The sequence below is a fragment of the Saccopteryx bilineata genome, chromosome 2 (genome assembly GCF_036850765.1).
Source record: "Saccopteryx bilineata isolate mSacBil1 chromosome 2, mSacBil1_pri_phased_curated, whole genome shotgun sequence".
Lineage (NCBI taxonomy): Eukaryota > Metazoa > Chordata > Mammalia > Chiroptera > Emballonuridae > Saccopteryx > Saccopteryx bilineata.
Window position 1 is genome coordinate 187954320 of NC_089491.1, and position 25910 is coordinate 187980229.

Below are 25910 nucleotides of genomic sequence, written 5' to 3' on the forward strand. Positions count from 1 at the left end.
AGCCCTCTGCAGCAGAGCTTCTAGAAAGAATTGCCTTCTGCCAGAAACATTTCTTTCTAAAAATCCTTCAATGTTCCTGCCTCTGCTTCTCCCCGCCTCCTTGGAGACACAGACTTGTGCCTGCCTAGTGGGGTAAGGATAAAGGTGATGTCAAAGGTGTGAGAGAACAGGAACAGTCTTGCCTGCAGTCAGGTACAGATGCAGTAACAAGGGCAGGCCTCTGATGTTCGCTGCTTTTGCAGGGATGAGACTGGGAACAACTCCAGGGGTGTGAAGGCGTCACTGCTTTCCTGTATTCTGGGTAGACCAGTCTGAAGACAGAGGGAGAGTGGCACCTTTTCTGGCTCTCAGTTTCAAGGTCCTCCTAAGGGTGTTCTGCCCAAGCCCTTTAGGATTGCCTTATGGGACCGATCCCCTGATGGCAGTGTTATTCAGATATGCAGATGCGTGTATATAAAAATAACACACTCTTGTTGAGTTCACAGAAGGTTCAAAGGAAGACAAAGGATGGCAAATAGTCAAATTTGCAAAAAGAGACTTTAGTTGTGCAGCTGAAGTTCAGATGTCTTAAATATCTGCTCTGTGGACAGAAATCCAATGAGGGTTGTATTACAGGAGAGGGGAACTTGCTGGTCTGCCAGTCCGAAGGAAACTTTCGCTTCTGTTCTGGAGAGGAGGAGAGGTCATATGCGGGGTGACTGGAAGATTTGGGACCGCCCAGTCTGGCAGCGCCGAGAGAAGTTGTGACCACAGTGTAAGGCTCGTACTGGTTGTAGCGGGTCGAACCTCAGATTTATCAACCAGCTCTGAAAGTCAAAGTTTGTCCCTTGTCTGGACTCTCAAATGTTTTAGGCTAAATAAAAAGCAAATGATGCTTTCCACAGCTGGTGAGAGACTGACACCCCGAGGGACCAAAGGTGTGCAAGGGGAGTCCTCACGAAGATGGTCCTCTCTGATAACATGTGGGAGCTGCAAGGTTTGGGTTTATCCTCTGAAAATGCTATACGGGGCATGTCTGCTCATAGAGATTGCTCTGTGAGAGTCTCCAGAAACAGGACTCTTGGCCAGAGCAGACCACGTTTGACCAAGATGATATTTCTTACGTTGTTGGCATTGCAGGGAGGAACAGGATGGCCATCCGAGTTGTCTTATGCACTTTCCATGGTCATTGTAAAGTGAGCTGCAGTGCCAGGATGGACACAGCCCTCTAGTCTGAATTTGGAGCCCCACCTGGTGTTGAGTTCCTGGGGCGTCCCCTTTTCCCACAGGACCTCTGAAGGCCAAACCCCAGCTCCTTCCGAGTCTTAACTTTCCACAGCTTCACAAAGTATATGTTTGTTCTGGAAATGTTTACCTGAAACCTATATACTCTTATTGATCAATGTCATCCCATTAAATTTAGTATCTAAATATAAAAAAGTGGGGGGACTGGGAACTTTAAGAAATGATGACATAATGCCAGTGACCCTAATTTTTAAAGCCATGATAATTGCATTAACTAATTCTCTGCTCACCAGTCCGAGGCGAGATGGTCATTTTTGATTGTTGCGTAAGATTTCAAATTTCAAAAGAAAGCTCTCTAGGAAGTATAGCTTTCATTCACTCAGCAGATGCTGGCCTGGTGCACATGGGTGCCAGCACCGACTTACCCAAGTGCTTGCTTCTCGGGGCATAACTCTGGGGGTCCCCTGCAGATACTATGATGGTACAAGCCATTGGCTGAGAACCCCATTCTTTTATGATTAAGCCAATTAGAGTGCCATTCTCTTTCTCCACCTACCTCTTTCCCCCGAAAACTAAGCTCCCATGATTACATTATAACTGTTCACAATCACCTCTTTTTGAATTAGGCAGTCTTGTGGTCTGCCATCAGTCCTTAGCCATGGAATATTCATTCCATCTTGTTAGCCAGACTCTCCTTTACTGACAGCTTGCCAACCCTCCATTTTTCTGGAGTCCTGTGTTTTTTAGTATGTCCTTTTTTGTTATGTTGTTATGCTCTTTCTCCCAATTTTGTATGTTTTTTATGTTTCTGTATCCATCCTTTTCTTGGGGATATGTCCTTCCTCCCCTGTTAAACTACAAGTCCCTGTAGGGTAGGTGCCACATGGCTTTTCCTGGCTCCCACAGCCCCTGACAGGGCGTGTGCATTGGATACTCAGGACGCAGCTCTTGGCTCTGCTCCTGAGGGCCTGAACCCTGTCAATTGGGCCTCTCTGGGTAGTGGTGTGATCTTATCTGGTGTCAGGTCAGGTGGTCCAGCTGCAGCTCCCTTCCCACCTGCCTTTGGTGCCTGTGTCACATGCCTCACAGCTGGTCTCAGCTCTGGGAGCTTGTGCCCTCCTGGCCTCTGACCTCTGGTATCTTTGCAGGTGACATTTCATTTTGACCTTTCCTTTGAAGAAAGGTTCTGTCTATGTGAAGGTCAACAAAGAAGAGTGGGTGACTCGCAGACAGAAACACAAGTTAAAAGGCAGGAAGCGAGGCTGCTTAGTGTACCCAAGTTGGAGGGGCCAAGCAGAAAGGAATGACCTTGAAACTCTTCTTTGATCATTTGTCTTTAGAGATGGAAAGTGGGGCATGGAAAACAAACATTTTTATTCAATGTATACACAGTTTGGCAAGACAAATAGCTGGACTTCGTGAGTGTCCAGATGGCTGGCCAGTCTTATTCTGTTGAGTTCACAGAGTAGAAGTGTGAAAGGCTGCCCCTGTGGTGGAACAGGTAAAGCAAAGCATTTCATATGGGAAATGCAAGATAGAACTTTAGATTTGGGATTGAGAGTCAAACAGATGCCAAAGCCTCTGGGTGGGATGGTGTCATCCAAGGGAGTGACCCACAACCTGCAGTGTGTGTGGCCTGTTTCTTTTTAAAGGAGGCACATCAGCTACAGTTCCTGGCACTAAAGTGACACGCTGTGATCCAGGACATCTGTAGTCGCTGCCAGGCCCTGACACAGACACCACAGAGGACTTTGGTTGTTGGCTCTACAGAAACCGGGATATTTAAATATTCACAAGTAAAAAACAATGGTTAAAAACTCAGTATTATTAATTGTATTGTTTGTACTTACATATATTAGTTATATTTTATACTTTTAGTAGTCTTAAGTCAATTTAAGCATTTCTAGGCAGTTACCCTCAAACTGTTCATCATCTGAATTATCACAGAAGGAAGTAAATCAAATACTAAGCTTATTATTATTTTTAAGCTGAATATTTGTATAGTCCTTTATCAATTACAGAACAGCGTCATATAATAAAAATCTAGTAGTTATTATTTTGAGTACCTGCTTAATCTCCACAGCACTTTACAAGTTGATTATTAAGAATTCTTATAGATGAAGAAACTAATGATGCTAATAGGAAACACACAGCACTAACTGTGTGCCAGTGCTCTAATGCAGTCCCAACCCCCGGGCTGCGGACTGGTACTGGTCTGTAGGCCATTTGGTACCTCAGAGAAAGAATAAATAACTTACATTATTTCTGTTTTATTTATATATATTTAAGTCTGAACGATGTTTTATTTTTTAAAAATGACCAGATTCCCTCTGTTACATCCGTCTAAGACTTACTCTTGACACTTGTCTCGGTCACGTGATACATTTATCTGTCCCACCCTAACGGCCGATCCGTGAAAATATTTTCTGACATTAAACCAGTCTGTGGCCCAAAAAAGATTGGGGACCACTTCTCTAATGCATGGCATATATTTATTCATTTGATCGTCCCCACCTCTGAGGTAGCTATTATAAAAACAGAAGGCCAGGAAAGGTAGTAATCTGCCCACCATATTTTGAATCCATTTTTTTCTGAGATTTTAGTCTCTATCTTGCTTCTTTTGTCTTTATGAGTGGAGACAGGCAGGGCTGGGGTGGGAGGTATGGTGAGGTAACTGTCCTTTTCCCATTTCCAGGATGAAAGGCCACGACAGAGAAACAGTGAGTTGCACAAGATCACACAGCCAGGGGCAGGCAGGTCTCCTGATTCCTCACCAGATGTAAGCAGAGATACAATGAGACCGAGGAAAAACATGTTTTCATTCATTGTATACTTAGTTCAACAAAATCAATAATGTAGCTTCATACGAGTGGCCGGGCCTTCTCACCTAGGTGCCCAGAACCGGGTATCCTTTTCTATGCCAAGTTCAGGGCAGAGGAAGGTCGGAAGAGGCAGCTTCCTTGTTCTGTTAGAAAACTTTTTGCCTCCCTCCACCTCGTCCAACCTTTTATCTTAGGTTAGTTAATTTGTGTACTGTGACAGGGGTGTCTGTGAACAGACTAGTTGGAGGCCTCGCTGTGTTCACTGTGGGGCGTGGTCAGCCATAGAGGTGCACCCTGCAGGAGCTGGCCCAGTGAAGGTGTTTGGGACAAGGCCACATCAGCCACTTAGAGTCCTGCTAAGCACACTGAGGTTCTCTGAGGCTCAGTCTTTACATATATGAAGTCAGGATTGAGTGTTGTTTTTTTCTGAATGAGGAAGACTTAGTCTGTGACATACCAGCTGCTCAGATTTTACTGTATTATATTGAGGACTTAAAAACAAATGTGTTTTGATAATGCAGTGTGTTGTAACTGGTCACTAGAGTCTGCCGGGGCATTTTTGATACTAGGGGAGGCTGTGTATAGAGGGAGGAGGGTGAGTCACTCAAGGCCCCATCCAGCTGTGTGGGTATATAATAGAGGAATTGTACTTGGCCTGGACTGCTCACGTTCTTCAGGTGATGTCAGAGTTCACTGCCCATAGGGCTGGAGCCTTTAAGCATCATAAGTCACTCCCAGCACGTTGCATTTCCCTGACTCTGTTTATGTGTAGAATGGTAGTGACATGGCCGGTGATTTAGCCCCAGGAGAACAAATGAAGTCGATCAGAAACTCAGAGGTCAAAGCTTGCAATTGCTTGCTTAATTCCCCTGGGTAATTGCTGGGCTGGTGCAGGCAGGCTCTTCTGTCCTGAACCTGGCTGCCCTTGGCATCGCCTGGCCACATCCAAGGCCCATTTGTCTCCACATGCCGCTTCTGAGCTGCCGCCGCCTGGGGACACATCCATCCATGGGAGGACGGGGCAGGCTCACACCTGCCTGCAGGGAGTTGTACAAGAGCTTGTCAGTGCCAGGGGAGCGGCACGAACTCACCTGTCAGTGTACCTGGCAGACAAAGGGCTGCCACCAAGCTCCCTGAGCACTCGGGGCCATCAGTGTGGGAAGCAATCCCAAACTTGCCTTCCGGACATCTTTCCTTGCCACTCCCATAGCTGGACACATCTTTTCCCTGCCTCACTGGAAGGGTACCTTCTGGTCTTAGAAAATACCGTGTTGCTGCTAAGAGACTTTGTTAAATTTGTTACTGCATGGTAATCATTTATCATCTTCTGATGACCTGTGAATGCTGTGCCGTTTTCTCTGAGATCCTGGACCATGTGTACACAGAGTGAAAGGGGTCCCTCTCCCTGTTCCCCGTGTGAGCTAAGAGCTTAAACTAAGTGTATATCATTGAAAGCAGCCAATGCTGTAGTCTCCCTTAATTTCATTACTCTCTGCCCTGTTGCCATAGGATAATGAGCTGTGAATAAGACTGGAGCTCGTGTTCATGGTGGAAGCAGACTCAGCGGTGAGGCAGCGCACAGGAACCACTTTCGCATTCCTGAACCTCAAAGCGAAATGCCTGTTCCACGTAATAACTGGCTTGTGCAGCTGGTGTGGCAATCTCACCAACTGCATCTGAAATTGTAGTGACGGATTTGGTGGCTGTGGTAGGATTTTGACCTGAAGCAGAATGAACATGTGTGAGAGAAAGTGTTCCTTTGACAACCGAACTGTGTCTGCCTGGCACCCAATAGGAAACCATACTGCAGTCCCTTAGGGATTGGGCACCCGTTTGCTTTTAAACAGCTTTATTGATTATAACTTATATACCATAAAGATCATCCACTTAAACTACAAATTCAGTGGTTTTTCAATCAGGGATTGAAACCAAAGTCGTCTTCAGAACCTGTTTGTTAAGCAGGAGATGGTCCCTGTATGTAATTAAAGATTTACTGTAATGACATTATGGCACGTTGCCCTAGGAGACCCGTTGTAGGTCTCCTGTGGACTCTGAGTCATGTCAGAAATCGTGGAACATAGGGTAGATTTAGAGTTAGACCTGCTGAGGTCTGAGCCAAGGGCCCACTTTATACAGCTGGGTTTTCGTATATGAGCTGGTATAAAAGCTGCACCAGCTTTAGGGCTTAGTTTGAGTACTAAATGAGCTGACACTCAGTGCCTCATGAAAGGGCACAGGTACATAGTGGGCACTTAATAGAATGTTTGCCATTATTATTATTGTCAAGGGGACAAACCTGACTTCAGGCATGCGTTTATTATGGCTGGCCAGTGTCAGAATTCTGAAGATAGTTTGTGACAGCATTTCAAGAGTGGGGAGAGGGAGGGCTGACGGGAAAAGCAGCCTTTTCTTCCACATCCCCCTCCACAGCACTAGTCCTCCCTTCCTCTGCCTCCCTTTCACAATCTGAGAGGGTTTCTGCATTAGATGACTCATGCCTTCCAATTCTTAGAACCTGTGATTTCATTTTTCATGTTCTCAGGCATTAACCCTTGGAGTAGTGAGTTTTTTTCATGCTCATTTACCCCTGGAAGTGAGTTTTTTATTTTTTTCAAAAAATGAAATTAGTTCCAGTTACAGTTTTATTAACTTAAAATCAGTTTGTTTGATAACCAATTTATGGAAATAAGAAGAACATACATTTTTTCCTTTTTTTAATGAAAGACATATTTTTAAAATAAAAATTTTTGTTATCTGGTTGGTCAGGAGGCATAAGGGCATACATGAACGTTTATACTACTCAGGGTTAAGAAATGAAGAGGTTCCCCTGGCCGGTTGGCTCAGTGGTAGAGCGTCGGCCTGGCGTGTGAAAGTCCTGGGTTCGATTCCAGGCCAGGGCAGACAGGAGAGGCGCCCATCTGCTTCTCCACCCCTCCCCCTCTCCTTTCCTTCCTCTCTGTCTGTCTCTTCCCCTCCCGCAGCCAAGGCTCCATTGGAGCAAAAGATGGCCCGGGCACTGGGGGTGGCTCCTTGGCCTCTGCCCCAGGCGCTAGAGAGGCTCTGGTCGCGACAGCGACACCCCGGATGGGCAGAGCATCGCCCCCTGGTGGGCATGCTGGGTGGATCCCGGTCGGACGCATGCGGGAGTCTGTCTGACTGCCTCCCAGTTTCCAGCTTCAGAAAAATACAAAAAAAAAAAAAAAAAAAGAAATGAAGAGGTTCACAGAATCAGGGTGGGTATTGGCCACTGGGAGAAGAGGTAAGACACTCATGTTCTCAGGTAGACACTGGAGTCCATTCTGTAAGTTTGCCTATAAAACCCACTGTCATCAGGCAAAGATGATGTGTTACCACTGAGAATCTAGTGAGGGTGTGCTGTGTGGTTATAGAGCTGTGGAGGTCAGTGTGGTAAGATGGAAGTGCAGGGGAATGTAATAGATAACAGTATTTTGGTTTCTGGTACCATCTAAGCCTGCCTCTTGTGAAGTTAAGAAGAATCTGGTAATTTTGGGATAAATCCAAAGTGTAGAGTTTCAAGACTGGGAGGCAAACAGACAGGAGATCCAAAGTTCTTGGGGTCCATAAACCATTCTGGAATCTCACTTACTGTTAGTGTGTTGCAGATGCAGCCACTGTGATCTCAGTTTTTGATGCTGCCCCTGCAGTGCCCATGTTGTAGGCTCATAAAAAGAAGGGAGGACAGTGTGCAAGACTGAGGACAATTCTAGATCCTTTGGTGATGCCTGGAGGCCTGTCCTCATAGTTCTGGGGCTGTTGTGGGCTCTATTCTGCACTTGAAGTCTTGACTCTGTCATTTATCTCCTTACTTGAACAGGATGGCAAGATCAACCAGCTCCTTCCAGCTTCAGCCCATACTCCCTTTAAGAGAGAGAGGACGGGACAAAGAGAGAGGAAACATCAATTTGTTGTTTCACTTATTCATGTATTCATTGGTTGACTCTTGTATGTGCTCTTACCAGGGATGGAACCCACAACCTTGACAGATAGGGACAATGTTTTAGCCAACTGAGCTACCCGGCCAGGGCTGAAGTGTATGTTTCTCTAAAGATAAAGCAAATATGGCACCTGACCAGTGGTGACAATGGAGAGAGCATCGACCTGGCACTCTGAGGTCCCAGGTTTGAAACCCCGAGGTCACTGGCTTGAATGTGGGCTCATCTGGCTTGAGAGTGTGCTTACCAGCTTGAGCACGGGGTCACCAGCTTGAGTGCGAAGTCACTAACTTGAGTGCGGGCTCATTGACAGGATCACAATGTCCCTGGCTTGAGCCCAAAGGTCACTGGCTTGAACCCAAAGGTTGCTGGCTTGAATCCCAAGGTCACTGGCTTGAGCAAGGCGTCACTGGTTCGACTGGAGCCCCTGGTCATGTATGAGAAGCAATCAGTAAACAACTAAAGTGACACAACTATGAGTTGATGCTTCTCTTCTCTCTCCCTTTCTCTCTCTCTCTTTCTCTCTCTCTCTCTTAAAAAAAGCAAATATGGCAAAATGTTAAAAATTGGTAAATATAGATAAGAAAATGTTCATGTTTAATTATCTTTTCTGTAGGTTTGGACTTTTTAAAAATATAAAGTGGAAAGGAATGAAACATTAATGTGGACTGAGTACATGGACGGTGTGGGTTGGGGTGGAGTTGAGTTCCCATTGTTGGGAAGCTGGTTTGCTGCTGATGATGTGAGAAAACTAGCTATTGATTGCATCTTCATTACATTTTTGGCACAATGATAATCCTCTCTGGGTTCACATTAGGCAAATCATATTCAGGAAGTTTAATTAAATCTCCCCAGCTCCTGGGTGAGTGTATATGTGTGGAGTAGAAATGATCAGACTGAGAAAGCAAAGGACTTTCTGGAGTGTCACTCACCTGGGTGATTTTTCCTAGTGTGCCCTCAAAGTGTGACGCTGCTGCATTCAGAGTGGCATCTCCAGTCCCCGAACCTGTTCCTTCTGGGACCGCAGGCCACGCCACCATGCACATCAATGATGCACATTCTACGTTTAGAACAATCTGTAGTTTGTCTGGGAGCCTGCTCAGTGCCCATGTGTCAGCCAGTACAAGAGAGCTCCCTCATGAAATGGTTAACTGTATAGCTTGGAGTATGACTGTTTCCTCAAAGAAACAGCTAAGGTTTTCTAGCCTTAGCTGGTAGTGGTTCCCAGTGCCAGTGTCAGGAAAAGGTTCCTTCCTCTTTGCGGTGCCTAACAAGGACCTCGAGGTTTCACATATCTACCTCTATGCCCCAGATCTATGGAAGCAGCTAGTATGGGAGATGCTTTGGTAGCATTCTTATATAAACTATGATCTTCCATTTGTCATGGTGATGTAGTAGGATCTTTGGATTCTAAGCCATCTCACCCGGTTTCCTGTCTTCTTCTGAATTCCCTCACTGCTGCCCCTGCCTGGTGGTGCCTCACCTGTGTCAGCTCAGTGCCTGTGACATAACCACGCCCACCAGCTTCCATCTGGTCTTCACTGGTGTTAGAGCTGGGATGCCCTTCCTGGTGCTGAGTCAGCTGGAATTATTCCTCTTGGAACAGCCACAGGCGTGGAGATTCTGGGGCCAAATGAATTGTGTCTGATGTGTCTTCTTTGTCTCTCAGGAACCTGAAACCCCCAGCTCACCCATCTTGAGACATATTTGTTCCAAGACCCAGGATATCGTCCGGTGACAAGTCCTCGCATCATATCCCAGGTAGAGTTTGCTTGTCAGCTCCCCAGCAGGATGGCCATCACTTTAGTGCAAGAATATCTTATTCACTTAGACCTTTAGTCAGTTGTTGACTGACAACCACAACCCTCAATTGTCCTTTAAATAAATTTACAGCTACTGTGCTTTTTCAGAATTGTCTAATTCTCCTATCTCATCAAAAATCAGATTTGCCTTTTCACAGTGCTGGGTTGCTTAAATTCCCACATGTCCTTCAAACAGCACTCTTAATACCTACAGATGAGAAGGCCCTCCACACGCCTGCTCCTGGGGCAGACGCTGCGTGTGTGTGGTTGGTGACGTGTGGAGGCCGGTGCTCTGCATGTGGCCGCTGTCTGCCCATGAGGGTGTGCACAGCGTGCCAGTGATGCCTCGGGCTGTGTTTCTGTCTTTGACTCTGGGGGACTTAGGTTCTCTCAATGTCAAGGGCAGGCTCCAATTTCTTTCCTGCATCCAAACCTTTCCTCTTGCTCCTCTTCCTTTCCATCTTCTATTTTTCACTCTTTTACTTAAGAATTCTTCTGTGGCTTGTTTTGGGGTGTGTGTTTTTTTTTGCCATGTGGATCTGCTCAGGCAGGTTCTTGGGCGCAGAGTCCTGGAGGAGCGCAGGAGCCAGGCAGGGGTGGGCACGGCTTGCCAGTGGGGCTTGGTGTGCCCATCTCTCTTTAAATAAGAGTAGCTCCAGTTTTATTTGACTCTTTTTTTGGGTTTGGCATAGGATGTAGTAGTGAGGGAACAAAAGGGTTTTCCTAATAACATATTTGGAAGCTTTTGTTTCAATTTTCAATTTAAGAAAAAAAAAAATGAGTTTACTACATAGAGACTTCATCGTTGTCACTATTTTATTCATCACAAAAAAACAAGGGTCTTTTATTTTCAAGAGAGTGTGTGTGTGTGTGTGTGTGTGTGTGTGTGTATAATGCACACCACCTGACTTATTCTCCTCTCCCATTCTTATGTTCCTTGGGGGCCATTCATAGTTGTACCTCTGAGTGTGCAGCTATATGAAGAGTGCTCATGTACTCAGGGCTCAGCAGCCCACACTGAGTCTTCCTTTGGAGGGACTTTGGTGGGGTCTAGCCAATGCCCTTTGTCACTTGGCAACATCTCTAAGCAGCTGCCTTGAATAGAAGGAGGAGGAGGGACTCCTAGAGCTCCTAGTTCCCAGGGTGTAGGAGAGGGTGGGGGTGATGGCTCTAAGTAAGCCCCTTACTTTGAGGCTGTTGCAGTCTTGTAACTGTCAGAGCAAAGGTTCAGAGTTACCAGGAGCACTTTCCCAAGGCAGGAAATTAGATCCTTGCCAGCAGGGAAGAGGGAGGAGGGATTCTGTGGAGTGCCAGAAGCCACTGTGAGCCTTGAATATTTCTTTTTCCTTTTCCTTCTCAGCAGTTATTTAATAAAAGTGCTTAAATTAGAGTGAGTTTATTCTGTATTTTCCTCCTCTTGTTGCAATAGTCAGATGTGTGTCTCTGCTGTTGTAACAGACTATTTTAGAATCTCTTCCTCTGTTACTTAATAACAGCCTGACCGGGGGGGGGGGGGGGGGGGGGTGAGTGTTTTCATATGAGTGAAAAACGTCAATCAGGCTGTTCCTTTTTTGGGGGTGGACAGTGCTTAGGCAAAATGTATGGGGAAGCTCTCGATGGCCCTAGGTCCTTCGGTACAGGTCCTGAACCGTGTCCAATCAGAGGAAGCCACAATCTACTGGACGCCGCCATGATGTCACCCTCCTCAGGTGAAGAGATACAGACCAGGTGCCAAATGGTGACAGAGATGGTGTGTTTCCTGGCCTTGCAGTCTCTGCCATGCCTGTGTGTGTTCTTTGGTTGTTCACATTGTCTTCTCTTTTGAGAGGGTAGGAAGCTTTGTTCCACGCCCTGCCGTGTCCTCAGCATCTAGTAGGGGCAGCACGTAGTGGGTATAAGACAGTATTTGTTGATGGTGTGGATGGCGCTTATTCTGCCTGTACAGCTGTGAGCACCCTGAAGGCAGGGACAGTGTAGGGGAGGGTAGACACACAATTAAAAAAAATGAAATAATAGCCATTTAATATTTGCCATTCTTCCAGAAGGAGGAATCTTTGTTCAAATCATTCAGCCTTTACCAAGAAAAAATGGTTTCAGGTGAGGTGAAGATTAGTTGAACTACCAAAGCAGAGAGATGGTTAAGGAATGATGAGGCTCTGGTTCCTTGAAGATTTAAAGAGAGAATGAATACAGACTCATTATCTCCTGTTTGGGCCATTAGACATAGCAAACCTCTCTAAAAATAGCGGCTGTGACGATACACATCTGTTTTGTCACAGTTTTTCTGGTCGGAAGCTGGAACCCAGTGTAGCGGTGCTGTCCTGAGTGCCACGCGGCTACTATAGGAGCTGACTGGGGCTGTGTTCTCATGTGGCGGCTTGGCTGGGGTAGAATCTGCTCCCACACTCCTTTAGGTGGCCAAGTGCATTTATGTGGCTGTAGGACTTAAGGCCCCAGCCTCTTGCTGGCTGACCTGGAGTCCACCTGCATGGCCACTGACTCTGTTGGGTTAGCAAGGAGAGTCAGCTAGCACGTTGGAGCCTCATATAACATAATGTAGACACAGGAGAGACCTCATCCTCTGTACCGTATTTTGTTGATTAGAAGGAAGTCACAGTCCCCACCCACACCCACAGGAACACTGGAGATGGAGCTCCTGGGCACCTTAGATTGTCCACCACAGGTCCCCTCTCCTGGGCCCTGGAGAGGAGGGATTGAAAAGTGAATCCCACCTACAATCTGTGTTTGTCAAACATTGTTATGGTTTTTTTTTTTTTTTTCCACAATTACCCATGACTTTAAATCTATTAAAAGATTACAACTCTCCAGGATCCGTTTATCCTTCCTCCTAGCCTGGAGAGCTCTCGCCCCCTCGACTCTGCTGGGTGGTGCATGGCTCCAGGGGGCTCTGCACTGTTCTGGGGACATTGCAGGTTAAACTGCTTTTTGTGAGCTGCCTTAGCACCCAGTGGTGGTTTTGTCATGTTCTTTGTGTAGGAAAATATGGCCTGAGTCTCAAGTGACTGCTGTTTTCTGTGGCAGTAGAGCACACAGAGAGCATTTTGGGGGTATAAGTTGCCATGTCTATTTTCAGCCTTTTAAGAACTTCTTTAAAAAGGCCATGTACCCTGTTCTCTGAAAACATGGCATCATAATGCAGAGACCGGAGGAGGGAGAATTTCAGCTAACTGCAGTCTGGATGACCAAGGATTGGCATGTTGAGACTGTGGGGCCACGTCTGTGGTTGGGTCTTGCACGGGAGCCCTCCACTGAAGCGGAGCCAGCAGCCCCGCCTGTGTTTACGGTGCCAGTGGCATGCCGCGAGCTCCTTCACGCTCACCGCCACGCCTGGCTTGCTTGTCTAGTGGAAGTAACCACATTTGTTCATCTCGGGCTCAGCCCCTTCCTCTGCGCAGTCCTCTCCTGGTCTGTGATTGTTCTGGAATTCGCAGAACCTCATGAAATCAGCCGTTTGCTTCCAATGCCTCGAAGTCATGTCAGATGAGTCAAGTCCCATTCTACTCTCCATGAGAGACTGCCCTGTGACCCCCTACCAGGATGTTTCCTCCAAGTATGTCACGTGAAAGGAAACCACAGTGGAAAAGCATGCGGGCAGCTCCGAGGTGAGGGCAGGCAAGGGGGTGAACCACAGCAGTGGGCTGTGACGTTGCTTTTAGACTTTAAAGCTTTCCTTGGGGTGAATGTCTGAAATCTTGGTCATCCGTGCAGTTTGGTTGCAAATACGACAGCAAGACCTATCATAAAATATGGCATTTCCTGCTTAGGGGTTGTGTGTGTGACAGGCGTCACGGAGATAATCCCCATGGTAATCACGGACATGTGCATTGCGTGTGCCTCAGGGCTCTAAGGAAGACATTAGGGCATGGAACAAATGACAAATGGAGGTAACTATGAAAGTGTCAGCATTGGCTTATGCAAAAGGTGCTTTCTTATTCGGATTGACATACCATGCTCAAAGATGGACATCTGCTTTGCTCTACCAAAAAGGCTGAGCCACCAGACCTGGCAATTCTGCTGCCACTTCCTCCTCCAGTCTGTCCTTTACGAGACCAGAGTAATCCTCTCAATATCATTTTGTTGATGCCCTTAAACAAATACTTAAAAATTGTACATCTGAGTCAACTGTCAATCTCTCAGCTGACCATTTGAGACTCTCCTGCCCCTCTCCGCACACCCACACTCCAGCCTTACCTGCTGTCACCTGTGGCTCCACTGGGCTTTATCGCCCCCCTGCCCCCGAGGGTATCATGCTGAAAGGAGAAGGTCATCCACAAAAGTCATTGCGTCCCTCGTGATGTGTAGCACAAAACTGGGTGTGTCTACCAGTGTCTTTCTCCAGCTGTTGCTGCTTTTTTGATAACCTATGAATCACTTTGTTCTGACGTCTGTTCTTGGAACTCACTTTGTCTTTTCTGATTTCAATCTTGTTCCCCAAGTCATACGGAGGTAGGCTCAGAGAAGTGGCCTGTGAGAGGTAAGACTGCGGCTGCCTGTTACAAATCCTTTACTCTCGGCCATTTCTTCTAGGTAAAAAAAGACCGAATATTGACAATTCTATACAAAAGATGTTAACTACTCCGCAGCTGTGGCTTCTAGCTTTGCGGGGCTATGCTGGCCTGAGGCTATAGGTGGTAAAAGTGTTTCTTCTATGTTTTCTGGGTCAGCCCTAGACGAGTTTCTTTTCACATTTATGGAAATTTTCAAACATGCACAGAGGTCAGAGAAAGAAAAATGACTCCATGTACCCATTATCTACGTCTCCTAGATGGACCCCTGGCATGAGTTTGACTGCTCTGTGGACTCTCTTGGCTTCCTTTTTCCCACTGTTTCTTTGTTGGTTACATCAGAAGTAATATACACTCATAGAAAAAAAATTGTCAAAATGCTGAAAATAAAAATACCCATGATCTCCTATTCAGAGACAAGCACCTCAGTTCTTCTAGATCATTCTTTACACACCCTTATATTCACATGTTATGTTTTAAAGGAAAGCTATACATGCTATGTTGACACTTTCCTCCTCTTTTATCAGATACATAGTATCTCCAACATAATATTTAATCCTTCTGCTTGGGCCAGCTCTCCCTCCACGTGCTATTTCTAAGCCTCTTTTCTCTGTGCTTTCCAGAACTCTCTGCCGAATTCCTGGTGCGGCTCTGCCACCCTCCACATCTGCAAGTTCCAGATCTGCGAGATCTGCAGGTTCTAGATCTGCAGATTTATCTAACCGCAGATTGAAAGTATTTGAAAAAATGTTATGTTGTTGTTGATGTACGTGCGCTATGTGCTTAGGTCTACGATGATTGCATCTGTACTGAACATGCACAGACTTTTGTCTTGTCCTTATCCCTAAACAATGCAGTATCAAAACTATGTACATAGCATTTACATTGCATTAGGTATTATACGTAATCTAGAGGTGATGTGAAGTATATGGGGATGTGTGTGGATGATATGCGAATACCACATCATTTTATATGAGAATTGAACTTCCTTGATTTTGTTTTTTACAGGGGTCAGGGGAGGTCCTGGAACCAACCCTGCTGGTCATCTAGGAATGATGTCACCTACATTCCTGGGTCTCAAATAAAGCTCCTGTGGCCTCAGCCAGTGGGCTGTGTTCAGTGGCTGGAGGGAAGTGGGTAGATTATGTTTATTAACTGCACCTTGTGAATAACTAATTGACTTAATTTTTACTGGGGTGTTGTCATTCAAGAAAAGGTTGTCACTTAACACATGTCAGTCGTGTTTTGTTTTGTTTTATTTTTGTATTTTTCTTAAGTGAGAAGTAGGGAGGCAGAGAGACAGACTCCCACATGTGCTCGACCAGGATCTACCTGGCATGCCCACCAGGGAGAGATGCTCTGCCCATCTGGGGCGTAGTTCCCTTGCAGCTGGAACCATTTTAGCACCTGAGGCGGAGGCCATGGTGCCATCCTCAGCCCCTGGACCACTTGCTCCAGTGGAGCCTTGGCTGCGGAAGGGAAAGAGAGAGACAGAGAGAAGGGGGAGGGGTGGAGAAGCAGATGGGTGCTTCTCCTGTGTGTCCTGACCGGGAATCAAACCCAGGACTTCCACATACCAGGCCGACACTCTACCACTGAGCCAACCAGCCAGGGCCTAACACATGTCAATCTTTTATTTGTAGGATTTTAGACAGGGTGACAGACAAAGTAAGAATTATCAGGCAGCGGAGAGATTAAGCTTGGTCAAAGTTGAGTCAGTTTGGCACCTAGTGTGGAATAGCACTTGATGACCTAGGCTCATTTCAGATCCTGGCTCCACTACTCACAAGTTAGGTGACAGTGGACAATATTGGCCTAGTGGTTTGTGAAGCTGAATGTGAATAGTGGGCACTGTGAGGTTCAACCATCATATTGGATTGTGTGCCTGCCCATGCCAACGAGAAGCCACATTACCTACAGGTTGTGGATTTTAGAAAAACATTAAATGTCTTTATAACTGAGTCTTCTGACTAGATGCACAGATGTGACCAGGTGGATTTCTAGGCTCTCTGCCTCTGTCTTCACTTGATAAAATTAACCTTCTCCATGAAAGTGGTCGCCTCTGAGACAGTTAAACTTGCACCAGCTCTCACACCCCTCCCATGGAGCTCCATCACCCATGGGCCTGTCCACCTTGACACTGCTTCCTGGGGGTAGGGCTGTGGGTTTATACACTTCCTTCTACCCTGGCTGTGTCGAGGACAGGCGTGAGATGAGTGAGTTTTGTCCCTGGCTGCCTGGAGTCAGAGAAATGGAGATCCGGGGGGCTTTAAATAGTCCAGGTCCCATATCACATTTGCTCCGAGGCAGACAGACTCCTTTTGCTCAGTGAGGACCTGTGGGTGTGAGCCAGCCCATTTCTTTCTTTCTGTTTTCTTTTTTTTTTTTTTTTTTTTTTATCAAGTAATAGGCAGGGAAGCAGAAAGACAGACTCCTGCATGCACACCAACCAAGATCCACCCAGCAACACCTCTGTCTGGGGCTGATGTTCTGCCCATCTGGGACCACTGCTCCTTTACTCAGCAACAGAGCTGTTTTAGTGCCTGAGGCGAGGCCTTGGAGTCATCCTCAGCGCCTGGGGCCAACGTGCTCATTCAAGCCATGGCTACAGGAGGGGAACAGAGGGGATGGGGTGGAAAAGCAAATGATGCTTCTCCTTTGTGTCCTGACCTGTAATGGAACCCGGGACTTCCACATACCAGGCTGATGCTTTACCACTGAGCCAACCAGCCAGGACCTGGCCCTGTTTCAATTCCAGACCATGACCATTATTTTTTTTGTTTTTGTTTTTTACAGAGATGGAGAGATAGAGAGAGGGATAGACAGGGACAGACAGACAGAAACAGAGAGATCAGAAGCATCAAACATTAGTTTTTCATTGCGCCTTGCAAAATTAGTTGTTCATTGTTGCTTTCTCATATGTGCCTTGACCACGGGCCTTCAGCAGATCAAGTAACCCCTTGCTCAAGCCAGCGACCTTGGGTCCAAGCCGGTGAGCTTTTGCTCAAACCAGATGAGCCCGTGCTCAAGCTGGCGATCTCGGGGTCTCGAACCTGGGTCTTCCACATCCCAGTCCGACACTTTTACCACTGCACCACTGCCTGGTTAGGCATTACCATTGTTTTTGTAGTTTACAACCCCGCCTTGTACTTTTGGTTCAGTTCTCACATTTCTTACCTTCTTTCGCAAGGCTCTGACTACTTCTTGGATCTCCATATTTAGTATCTACCAGTCTCATCTATACTCTGATGTTTTTAAAATCTAATTTCTTGCACCTGGGCCTTCTAACATCTAGGGGGAAGTGGAGATCTGGTTTTGAGAACACTTCCTTCAACATAGGTTTTTTTCCTTGCCTTGAGTCTCCTTCTCTCCCACAGTGGCCAGTGTTCTGCAACGCCCTTTTCTGGACCCCTCCTACCATCTGGTTGCAGATCTGTCAGTCACAAGCATCCTGCTTCCTTTCTTGTTAAAGTTATGTGAGCTCTACCTCGGGGCAGACACCTATATGCCACAAGCCCACCTGCCATGTGCTTGGCCAGCTGCTCAGCTGGAGGGAGCCGAAATGACTTAGTTGGCTGCTATGTCCACCCCTTAATAGGATACTGTAAGGCTAGAGTCTGAGCAAAGACCTGCTTTCTCCACCCTGGTGTCCCATCCAGGGCCTCACATTCCTGTTCCCCCTCAAGTGTCTCTTGTCTTGAAACTTTCTGGCTGGGAAACCACCTTCCCTCAGAGCCTGCTCCTGGCCTGCGAGCTGTCAGGAACAGGCCGGTGGTGCTAAAGATAGACGGGGACGCCACTGACCTCTATGCTCGTTTCTCTCTTGTTCTGGTCACCTGCCCTCTTTTGCTCTTATCAAACCCTTGTGTCTGATTTTCCTGCTTCACGAATAAATCATCTCTCCTCATTTCCTCCCCATCTTACAACACAGTGAGCTCATTTCCTTCCCACCTGTAAAGCCAGAGCCCTAAAGGAGCACTAGGCCGCTCTGCCGTCAGAGCTCTGTGACCTGGTATAAACTTGGCTCTTGTAGTTATTTTTTCTCATCTGTGTAACAATAGGACTGGATTGGATGATTTTTATTCATCATTCTAGTTAAGAACTGTTAGATAAAGTGCAGAAAGGATCATCGCAGCTCCTCCTGTCCCGTGACCTGACCCACACAGAAGGGCGCTGTCCTGGGCCAGCAGGGTATGGCAGGCAGTTGAATGTTCTGGGTGGTTAGATATGGACTTTGGCGATCTGTGATCTCCATTTAGATTGTTTCGTTTTCAGTTGCAGCAAAGTTAGGTCAGCAAGTATCAACTGATGCTAAAGATGAAAAGTCAGTGCTTATTTTTTTGTATCTCAGTAGCCAGAAATAATGATGTTTGCTTGTCTCTGCACTTGCTTTTTAAAAAAGAAATAAACCATTTAACTTAAAATTTTTATTTATTTTTATTGATGAGAGACAGGAAGGGAGACAGGGAGGAGAGAAATGAGAATTATAAACTCGTAAGTTGCTTCATTTTAGTTGTTTATTGATTCCTTCTCATATGTGCCTTGATGGGGGGGGTGCGTCACGCCAAACCAGCGACCTTGGGCTCAAGCCAGTGACCTTGGGATTGTGTTGATGGTCCTGCACTCAAGCTGGCAAGCCCGTACTCAAGCCAAGTACCCTACACTCAAGCCAGCAACCTCGTGGTTTCAAACTGAGGACCTCAGCATCTTAGGTCGATGCTCTATTGACTGCACCTGCACTGGTCAGGCAATTAACTTTATTTTAGAACAGTTTTAGATTTGTAGAAAGGTTACAAAGCTATTACAGAGTTTCCATATACCCCGAACCCACTTTCCCCTGTTCATAGCCTGCATTAGCATGGTATGGTAATTATAATCATGAACTGAAATTGATACAAATAAAGGCTGTACTCTATTCAGATGTTCTTAGGTTTTCCCCAATGTCCTTTTTCCCATCTAGGGTCCCTCATGACATTTGATTGTCCTGCCTCCTCAGGCCCCTCTTGCCTGTGACAATTTCTCTCACGTTCCTTGTTTTTGGTTTCCATTTCCTTGTTTTTGTTTGTTGGGGAATGTTGGTCAGGTGTTTTTGTAGAATGTTCCTTATCTGTAATTCATCTGGTATTTTTCTCATGAATAGACTCGGGCTGTGGGTTTGGATATGAGATGAAGTGTCCTTCTTATCACATCATACCATCAATATGACTGTCACTGCTGATGTTGACCATTAGTTTCTCTGCTGTTAAGTGACTCTTTTTTCTTCCCTCTCTAGACTGTCTACTGTGGAAGGAAGTTACTATGGGCAGCCCCACTTCAGGGTGGGGAGTTTAGTCCCACCGCCCTGAAGGTGGGCCCCGGCCCATCCTGGTTAAGGGCTCACAACAACCCCCCTTGGAATGAACCTAGTAGGCAAGGTTGGCCCTTGCATTCCAGGAGTTCTATTTCAAGGCTGGCCTGGCTTCCCGGGCCGTCACAGGTTGTCCCGTGTGAGGGATGGGGAGGTGAGCCACATGCAAACACATGCTCTTATTACGTGTGCAGAAGTACGTCATATACACATCAGGCTGACCTTTGGGTCCAGGAAAAAGTGATTCCTGGAGTAGTAACAATTACAAGAAAACCTAACATCTAATAATTGGTAAACATTTTTCTGCTCTGGACCTAACTCTGTTAACTTAAAAGTGGAAACAGCTTGGTCCTTGTTCCAAGAGGACTCCAGAAAGATCTTAAAAGAGTGACCATTACTACTTGAGGCCTCTGGGTTTCAATGATTAAATTAAAATGATTTGGTTGCCTCTCCTTACAGTACACTTCGAATGATATCTTGTTTTTCCTGGCAAATTGCATGACTGCAGAGGGCAGGAACATGGTCACTAGTGTGTGTTTCCCTCACACTGTAGCGTCTGCCATACAAGGCTTCAGTTAGGGTCTGAGAGAAATGGGCTCAGCAGCCTCAGGGTGCAGTCAGCTGGTGTCCTGGCCCTTGGCTGTCTCTGTGCACTCTGGGCAAGCCTCAGGCTGGAGAGGCCCTAGGTGGGTATTCTGATTGGGGATTCTGACACTGAAAACATTTCAGCAGTGAGTAAGGGATGTGGGCCACTGTCTGTTGCGATTAGAGGAAGTGAAAGGGTGACTTTGATGAAACGCCCTTGTTCTTTCTCTTTGGCAGATTGATCAGCAGAATGGGGTGCAAGATGCTGTTCAGCCTTGGTCAGCAAATGCTGAGGCGGAAGGTGGTGGACTGCAGCCACGAGGAGAGCCGGCTGTCCCGCTGCCTGAACACTTTTGACCTGGTGGCGCTGGGGGTGGGCAGCACGCTGGGTGCCGGTGTGTACGTCCTGGCCGGAGCTGTGGCCCGTGAGAACGCGGGCCCTGCCATTGTCATCTCCTTCCTGATTGCCGCGCTGGCCTCGGTGCTGGCCGGCCTGTGTTACGGCGAGTTTGGCGCTCGTGTCCCCAAGACCGGCTCGGCCTACCTCTACAGCTACGTCACTGTTGGGGAGCTCTGGGCCTTCATCACAGGGTGGAACCTCATTCTCTCCTACATCATCGGTGAGTCCCCCTCTTCTGTTGTTCCCACCTGCCAACTAGGGGCGGGTCCCCAGTTTGCTCCCAAGTTAACCAAGTCTAGTTCTTCCCAGGACCTCCCTTCCTGCCTTGACTGTTTCCTTTTATGAAAGTGGAGGCTTCCTTACAAGGCACCACTACTCTTGGTGTTCACGGTCAAGTGTGTCAGGGCTTAGTGGGGACAAGCCAGGCTAACAAGGAGGTTGTTCCTATTAACACAAGAGATAGAGAACCAATAGGATGCTTCTAATTAGTTAAAAAGAACTTAGTCTATATTAGTTAGGTTTTCTTTGACTACTAGAGTAAACTCATCATGGACACAGCAGGATGGGGGAAATACAAGCATAAAGAAGAGAGTAGAAATTATTCAATCTGAGAACTGGGAGACATTAATTTTTTCATTCATCCATCCATTCATTCTCTCAACAAATATTTTTTTTTTTTTTTTTTTCAACAAATATTTATTGATCACTTGCTTTGTGCAGGACATTCTGTGAGATATTGGGAACACAATGCAGGAAAAAGACAGTCTGTTCATGAGAGTGTACCGTGTAGGGATTTAACTATTGTCCATATTTTTGTGAACTTAAATGCATATTTTTGGCATAGTATGTCTATTTTTTTTTTTAAGGTTTTTTTTTTTTTTTTTTCAGACACAAAAGAGAGTCAGAGAGAGGGATAGATAGGGACAGACAGGAACGCAGAGAGATGAGAAGCCTCAATCATCAGTTTTTCGTTGCGACACCTTAGTTGTTCATTGATTGCTTTCTCATATGTGCCTTGACTGTGGGCCTTCAGCAGACCGAGTAACCCCTTCCTCAAGTCAGCAACCTTGGGTGCAAGCTGGTGAGCTTTACTCAAACCAGATGAGCCCCTGCTCAAGCTGGTGACCTCGGGGTCTCAAACCTGGGTCCTCCACATCCCAGTCCGACGCTCTATCCACTGTGCCACCGCCTGGTCAGGCTGTCTCTTTATTTATGAAACAACAGATCGTAAACATTTGTCACAGCGTTACCTGTTTTTGCAAAGTAATATTTCTCATGTCTGCTTCTCGTTCTGTTGAAGCAGACATCTGAATAGAAGAATAACCAAAGGATTTGAGTGGCCAGTTCACAGGAGTGGAACTAGAAATAGCCACTGAACATTCCGTTCCTATTTTGTCAGGCTTTTTGTACTATTAACAAAAGACAGTAAGATGTAAGTTAAGCCATGCGGGTCCTGAGAACGCCTGTGTGTTGCTGGGTGTGGCCTGCTGGGACCGCGGGCCTGGGCCTCTGTGGGGTGCCCACTGCCACCTGCCCAGGCCACCCTCCCTTTCAGCCTGCTGGGTCTGCTCCGAGCTAACCTGCCTTACTCTTCTAACTTCCATGATGAAATTCACAGCCGTGGTTTTCTCAGCCGACACTGAGACTTACAAGCACAAATGCTCAGGCAAGCTGAGGCGTTTCGGTGGGAATACAGCCATTTGAAATGTGCTCTTGTGTTTCCAGAGAACTTATCTAGGCACAAGACATGAGAGAGCGTGACAGACCACCGATGACACTTCTTTTCCAGAGCACCACCTACCTGTGTGGGGTCATGCCTGTGTCCTATGTCACTGCAGAAATGTCTCAGCGTTAGCTACTGGTCAGGGCAGTTTTTTCAGCCAACATGGGCTTTTAAAGCCCTGACTTAGCTGGGGGTGGGGGAGGCCAGGCAGCCCCTTTCAGCCCATGGAGTGGGGTTCAGGAGCCCAGCTGGCAGTGGACCAGTCCCTGGGGGAGAGGGGAGACTATGATTCTTCACGGGTTTGTTGCCTTGGTGGACAGATGTCATAACAGGCAGCTGCTCAGCATAAAGAAATTTGGTTACATTTTTGAACTGCTGGAAAAATACTTATTGTGAGACTAAATAGCAAAATCAAGTCTCTGCAGATCACTCTGGCAAACTCCTGGGGCAGTCCAGACTGCAGTCACTGGCAAGGCTCCCTTTGAGAAAGCAAAGGAAAATGCTATATATGAGTCTTGGAATTTTAGCGGCATTTCCTAAGGAACAGTGCTGGAAAAGCAGTGACTTTGTTCAGAAAGAGAGTGTGCACAGTCAGCTGTGGTTGGCATTGGGTATACTGCCTCCATTTGTGTTCCCTGTGGACGGGGTGCAAGGAGAATGGAGAGAGCTTTGTTTGCCGGCAGGTGTGTGGGGACCTGTGGGTCTGTACCCAGGTCAGGCACAGAGTGGCTGGTGAGGGTTGGCCATGTGATGGTGCTGGGAGAGCAGCGTTCACCATGAGGGTCTTGGAGAAAGAGCTTCTGAGCAAGGTGTACATTGCCAACTGCAACCTTCAAGTGCCTTGTGCCGTCAACTTGATGGCTTGCCATCAGTGTTTCTTTTTGTAATGAAATAAAATAGGTAGAATTGAATAAATGCTATCTGAGTGCCTCTCAGGTGGCAAGGATAACGTTTTGTGAAATTTTTATTAATAACTTAGTTATGTGTTTGAAACACATGTATGTGTTAGGTTGTGGTGGAAAACTACATTTTTTTCCGCAGGCCCTAGAATCTTTCTTCTTTTCACTGGGAACACGGACCCTCTCTGAGTTTGTGCATGCTGAGGTCTGGTGCTGCAGAACGCTGTGCACCGGCGTGACCCTGTGTGGATGGGTACATGTCCGGCTTGATGGCAAATGCTTTGTTAATTGCTTTCTTTCCCTTTCCTCTGGTGTGTGTTTATGTGACAGGTACTTCAAGTGTGGCGAGAGCCTGGAGCGCAACATTTGATGAGCTGATTGGCAAACCCATTGGGGAATTCTCTCAGACACACATGGCTCTGAACGCCCCTGGAGTGCTGGCCAAAAACCCAGACATCTTTGCTGTGATTATAATTCTCATCTTAACAGGTACAGCCACACAGTGAGAGAGCCATCAGGTTGGATGGAGGGGTCCAAGGTAGAAGGCAGGCTCCCATTAAGTTTTCTTTTCTTTCTTCCTTCCCTCCATTTTCGTTTTGTAATTAACGCAGATATCTTTTTGTCTTAATGGCTTCTGACAGATTCACATACTTATATCTGATAGATTCACATACACATACTGGCCTAGTTAATAGCTGCCAAGTTGAGTGGCATGTATAGCTAAGGGAACCCCAGGTGCTTGTGTGACTGTGGAGTAAGATGTTTTTAGCACTGCAGGCCTTCTGTGCACGTGACCCAGGAACACAGTGACCCTGTGACGACCGTAAGGAAAGGTGGTGTTCTTCAGTCTGGTCGTGGTGGAGGGGCGTGGCCTCTGTGCAGCACCAGCAGGTGTCTGGGGTCAGTCTCGGGAGCTTTCACACCAGCCGGCTGTCAGAACACCCTCTCAGTAAATGTGTTTTATGACAAAGCTGTGGGTACAGAATTTTTAAATTTCACATAGTGCTTGCCCACAGCCGATGGCAGCTTCTTCTACTGACATTTACCTGTGTCTCAGCCTCTTTGGCGGGAGTTTCATTGATATAAACATTAAGCTGAAATGCAGATAAATTCTCTTTGGATGTTAGGAAACCTTGCATAGGTTTTAAAAACAACCTGCCTAATTTTGCCCACTATGTATTATAATTGAGATCATTTTGCACGGGCCAGTCTCCACAGTATTTCTGGTCCAGTTGCTGGAGCATGTATCAGAAGCTAAGTTAGCACTATAATTTTCATTAACGTGAGAGGGAGGGACACGGAAAATAAGACCCAGCCCAGTGTGGCACTGTGGTCCCTGTGACGAGCTGCTCCATTCTCCTCACACCTACACCTCGGAATTCAGTCTGTTATGTGAGTGTTTTTTATTTTAAAATGTATACAAGACATACATAGCAGAGCAACAATCTTAAATCATAAGTGGTGGCCGTGTGTTCCCTGGGCAACTTTTTATGCCTCTTTTCTCGCCCAGCCGAGTGTTTGCCACAGAACTCCCCGGATGGCATACTGCAAGGTGGCATGTGTTGTCAGTGTGCTTCCTGGGCGTTATTATCACTCGGCATTTTTTAAAATATGAGTGTATGAGCTAGAGCTTGTCTGCTTCATGTGTGTAATGCACCGAATTCAGGGGGACCGTCCATGGCAGTGGTTCTGCAGCCACAGACACCTGTCATTGCTGATATTGCTGACATCCCCAAGTCAATCTGAATGATTTCCTCATTTAAAAAATTCAGTCTGCCAAGAAATTGAGCAAAGTGTCTCCCCTGGAAGAAAGAAAATCCTGCTCCTGAGGGTGGTTTTCAGTAACATACTTCGGTGGGGTCGAGGGTGGGGGGCGGCTGCCACTTTATCCCCGTGGGGCCAAGGGTGGGGGGCGGCTGCCACTTTATCCCCGTGGGGCTTGATGTCCCAGAGCTGCAGTCTCTTCTTGCCCCCTGGTTGGTGTCCTCACAGCATTGTTAAACCCCGGGACTTTGATCACTTCCTCTAGAAAGATCATGAATTTGGCCCCCTCCCCAGAGGCTCACGGAAGTCTTCAGAGATTTGACGCCATGAGGATTCTTCTTAAGTCCTCGTCCTCATCTCTCCCTATCCCAGGAAGGGTTTGCCTGCTATGAGGTTAATGCTCAGAGTTTCCTGTGTATTAACGTTTTCAGGACTTTTAACTCTGGGTGTGAAAGAGTCAGCCATGGTCAACAAAGTATTCACTTGTGTCAACGTGCTGGTCCTGGGCTTCATCATGGTGTCAGGATTTGTGAAAGGATCGATTAAAAACTGGCAGCTCTCAGAGGAGGATTTCCAGAATTCATCAGGTCGCCTGTGCTTGAAGTGAGTTGTTCCCTCTGTCTGTCCCACGTGTATTTGGGGGCATGTAATTGCCTAGAAACATATGAGTTTGTTTTTTTTAAATGATGTGATTTGAATTTGGATATATTATTATTATTATTATTATTATTATTATTATTATTTGTAGTGAAGTAGCTAAGTGTGTTTTACTGGTTTGAAAATTGTATTTTATTTTCTTGTACTAGACAGAGCCGTGCATGACGAAGGACACTCCTGGGGACACAGAGGCTTCACTCTGGCCCAG

At 46.6% G+C, this 25910-nt stretch overlaps 1 protein-coding gene across 5 annotated transcripts in view; it reads left to right on the plus strand.

Moving 5' to 3' along the window:
• Positions 1–25910, plus strand: part of SLC7A1 (solute carrier family 7 member 1) — a 60340-nt gene that overhangs the window by 17763 nt on the left and 16667 nt on the right. For 3 of the 5 annotated variants that reach the window (XM_066258927.1, XM_066258926.1, XM_066258928.1), the window contains 4 exons: positions 9669–9760; positions 20497–20879; positions 23612–23770; positions 25477–25648. In XM_066258927.1, the coding sequence (XP_066115024.1) occupies positions 20510–20879; positions 23612–23770; positions 25477–25648 (701 nt within the window). In that variant the 5' untranslated portion in view covers positions 9669–9760; positions 20497–20509. The remainder of the gene's footprint in view (positions 1–9668; positions 9761–20496; positions 20880–23611; positions 23771–25476; positions 25649–25910) is intronic. The other 2 variants (XM_066258930.1, XM_066258929.1) reach the window with 1 other exon arrangement.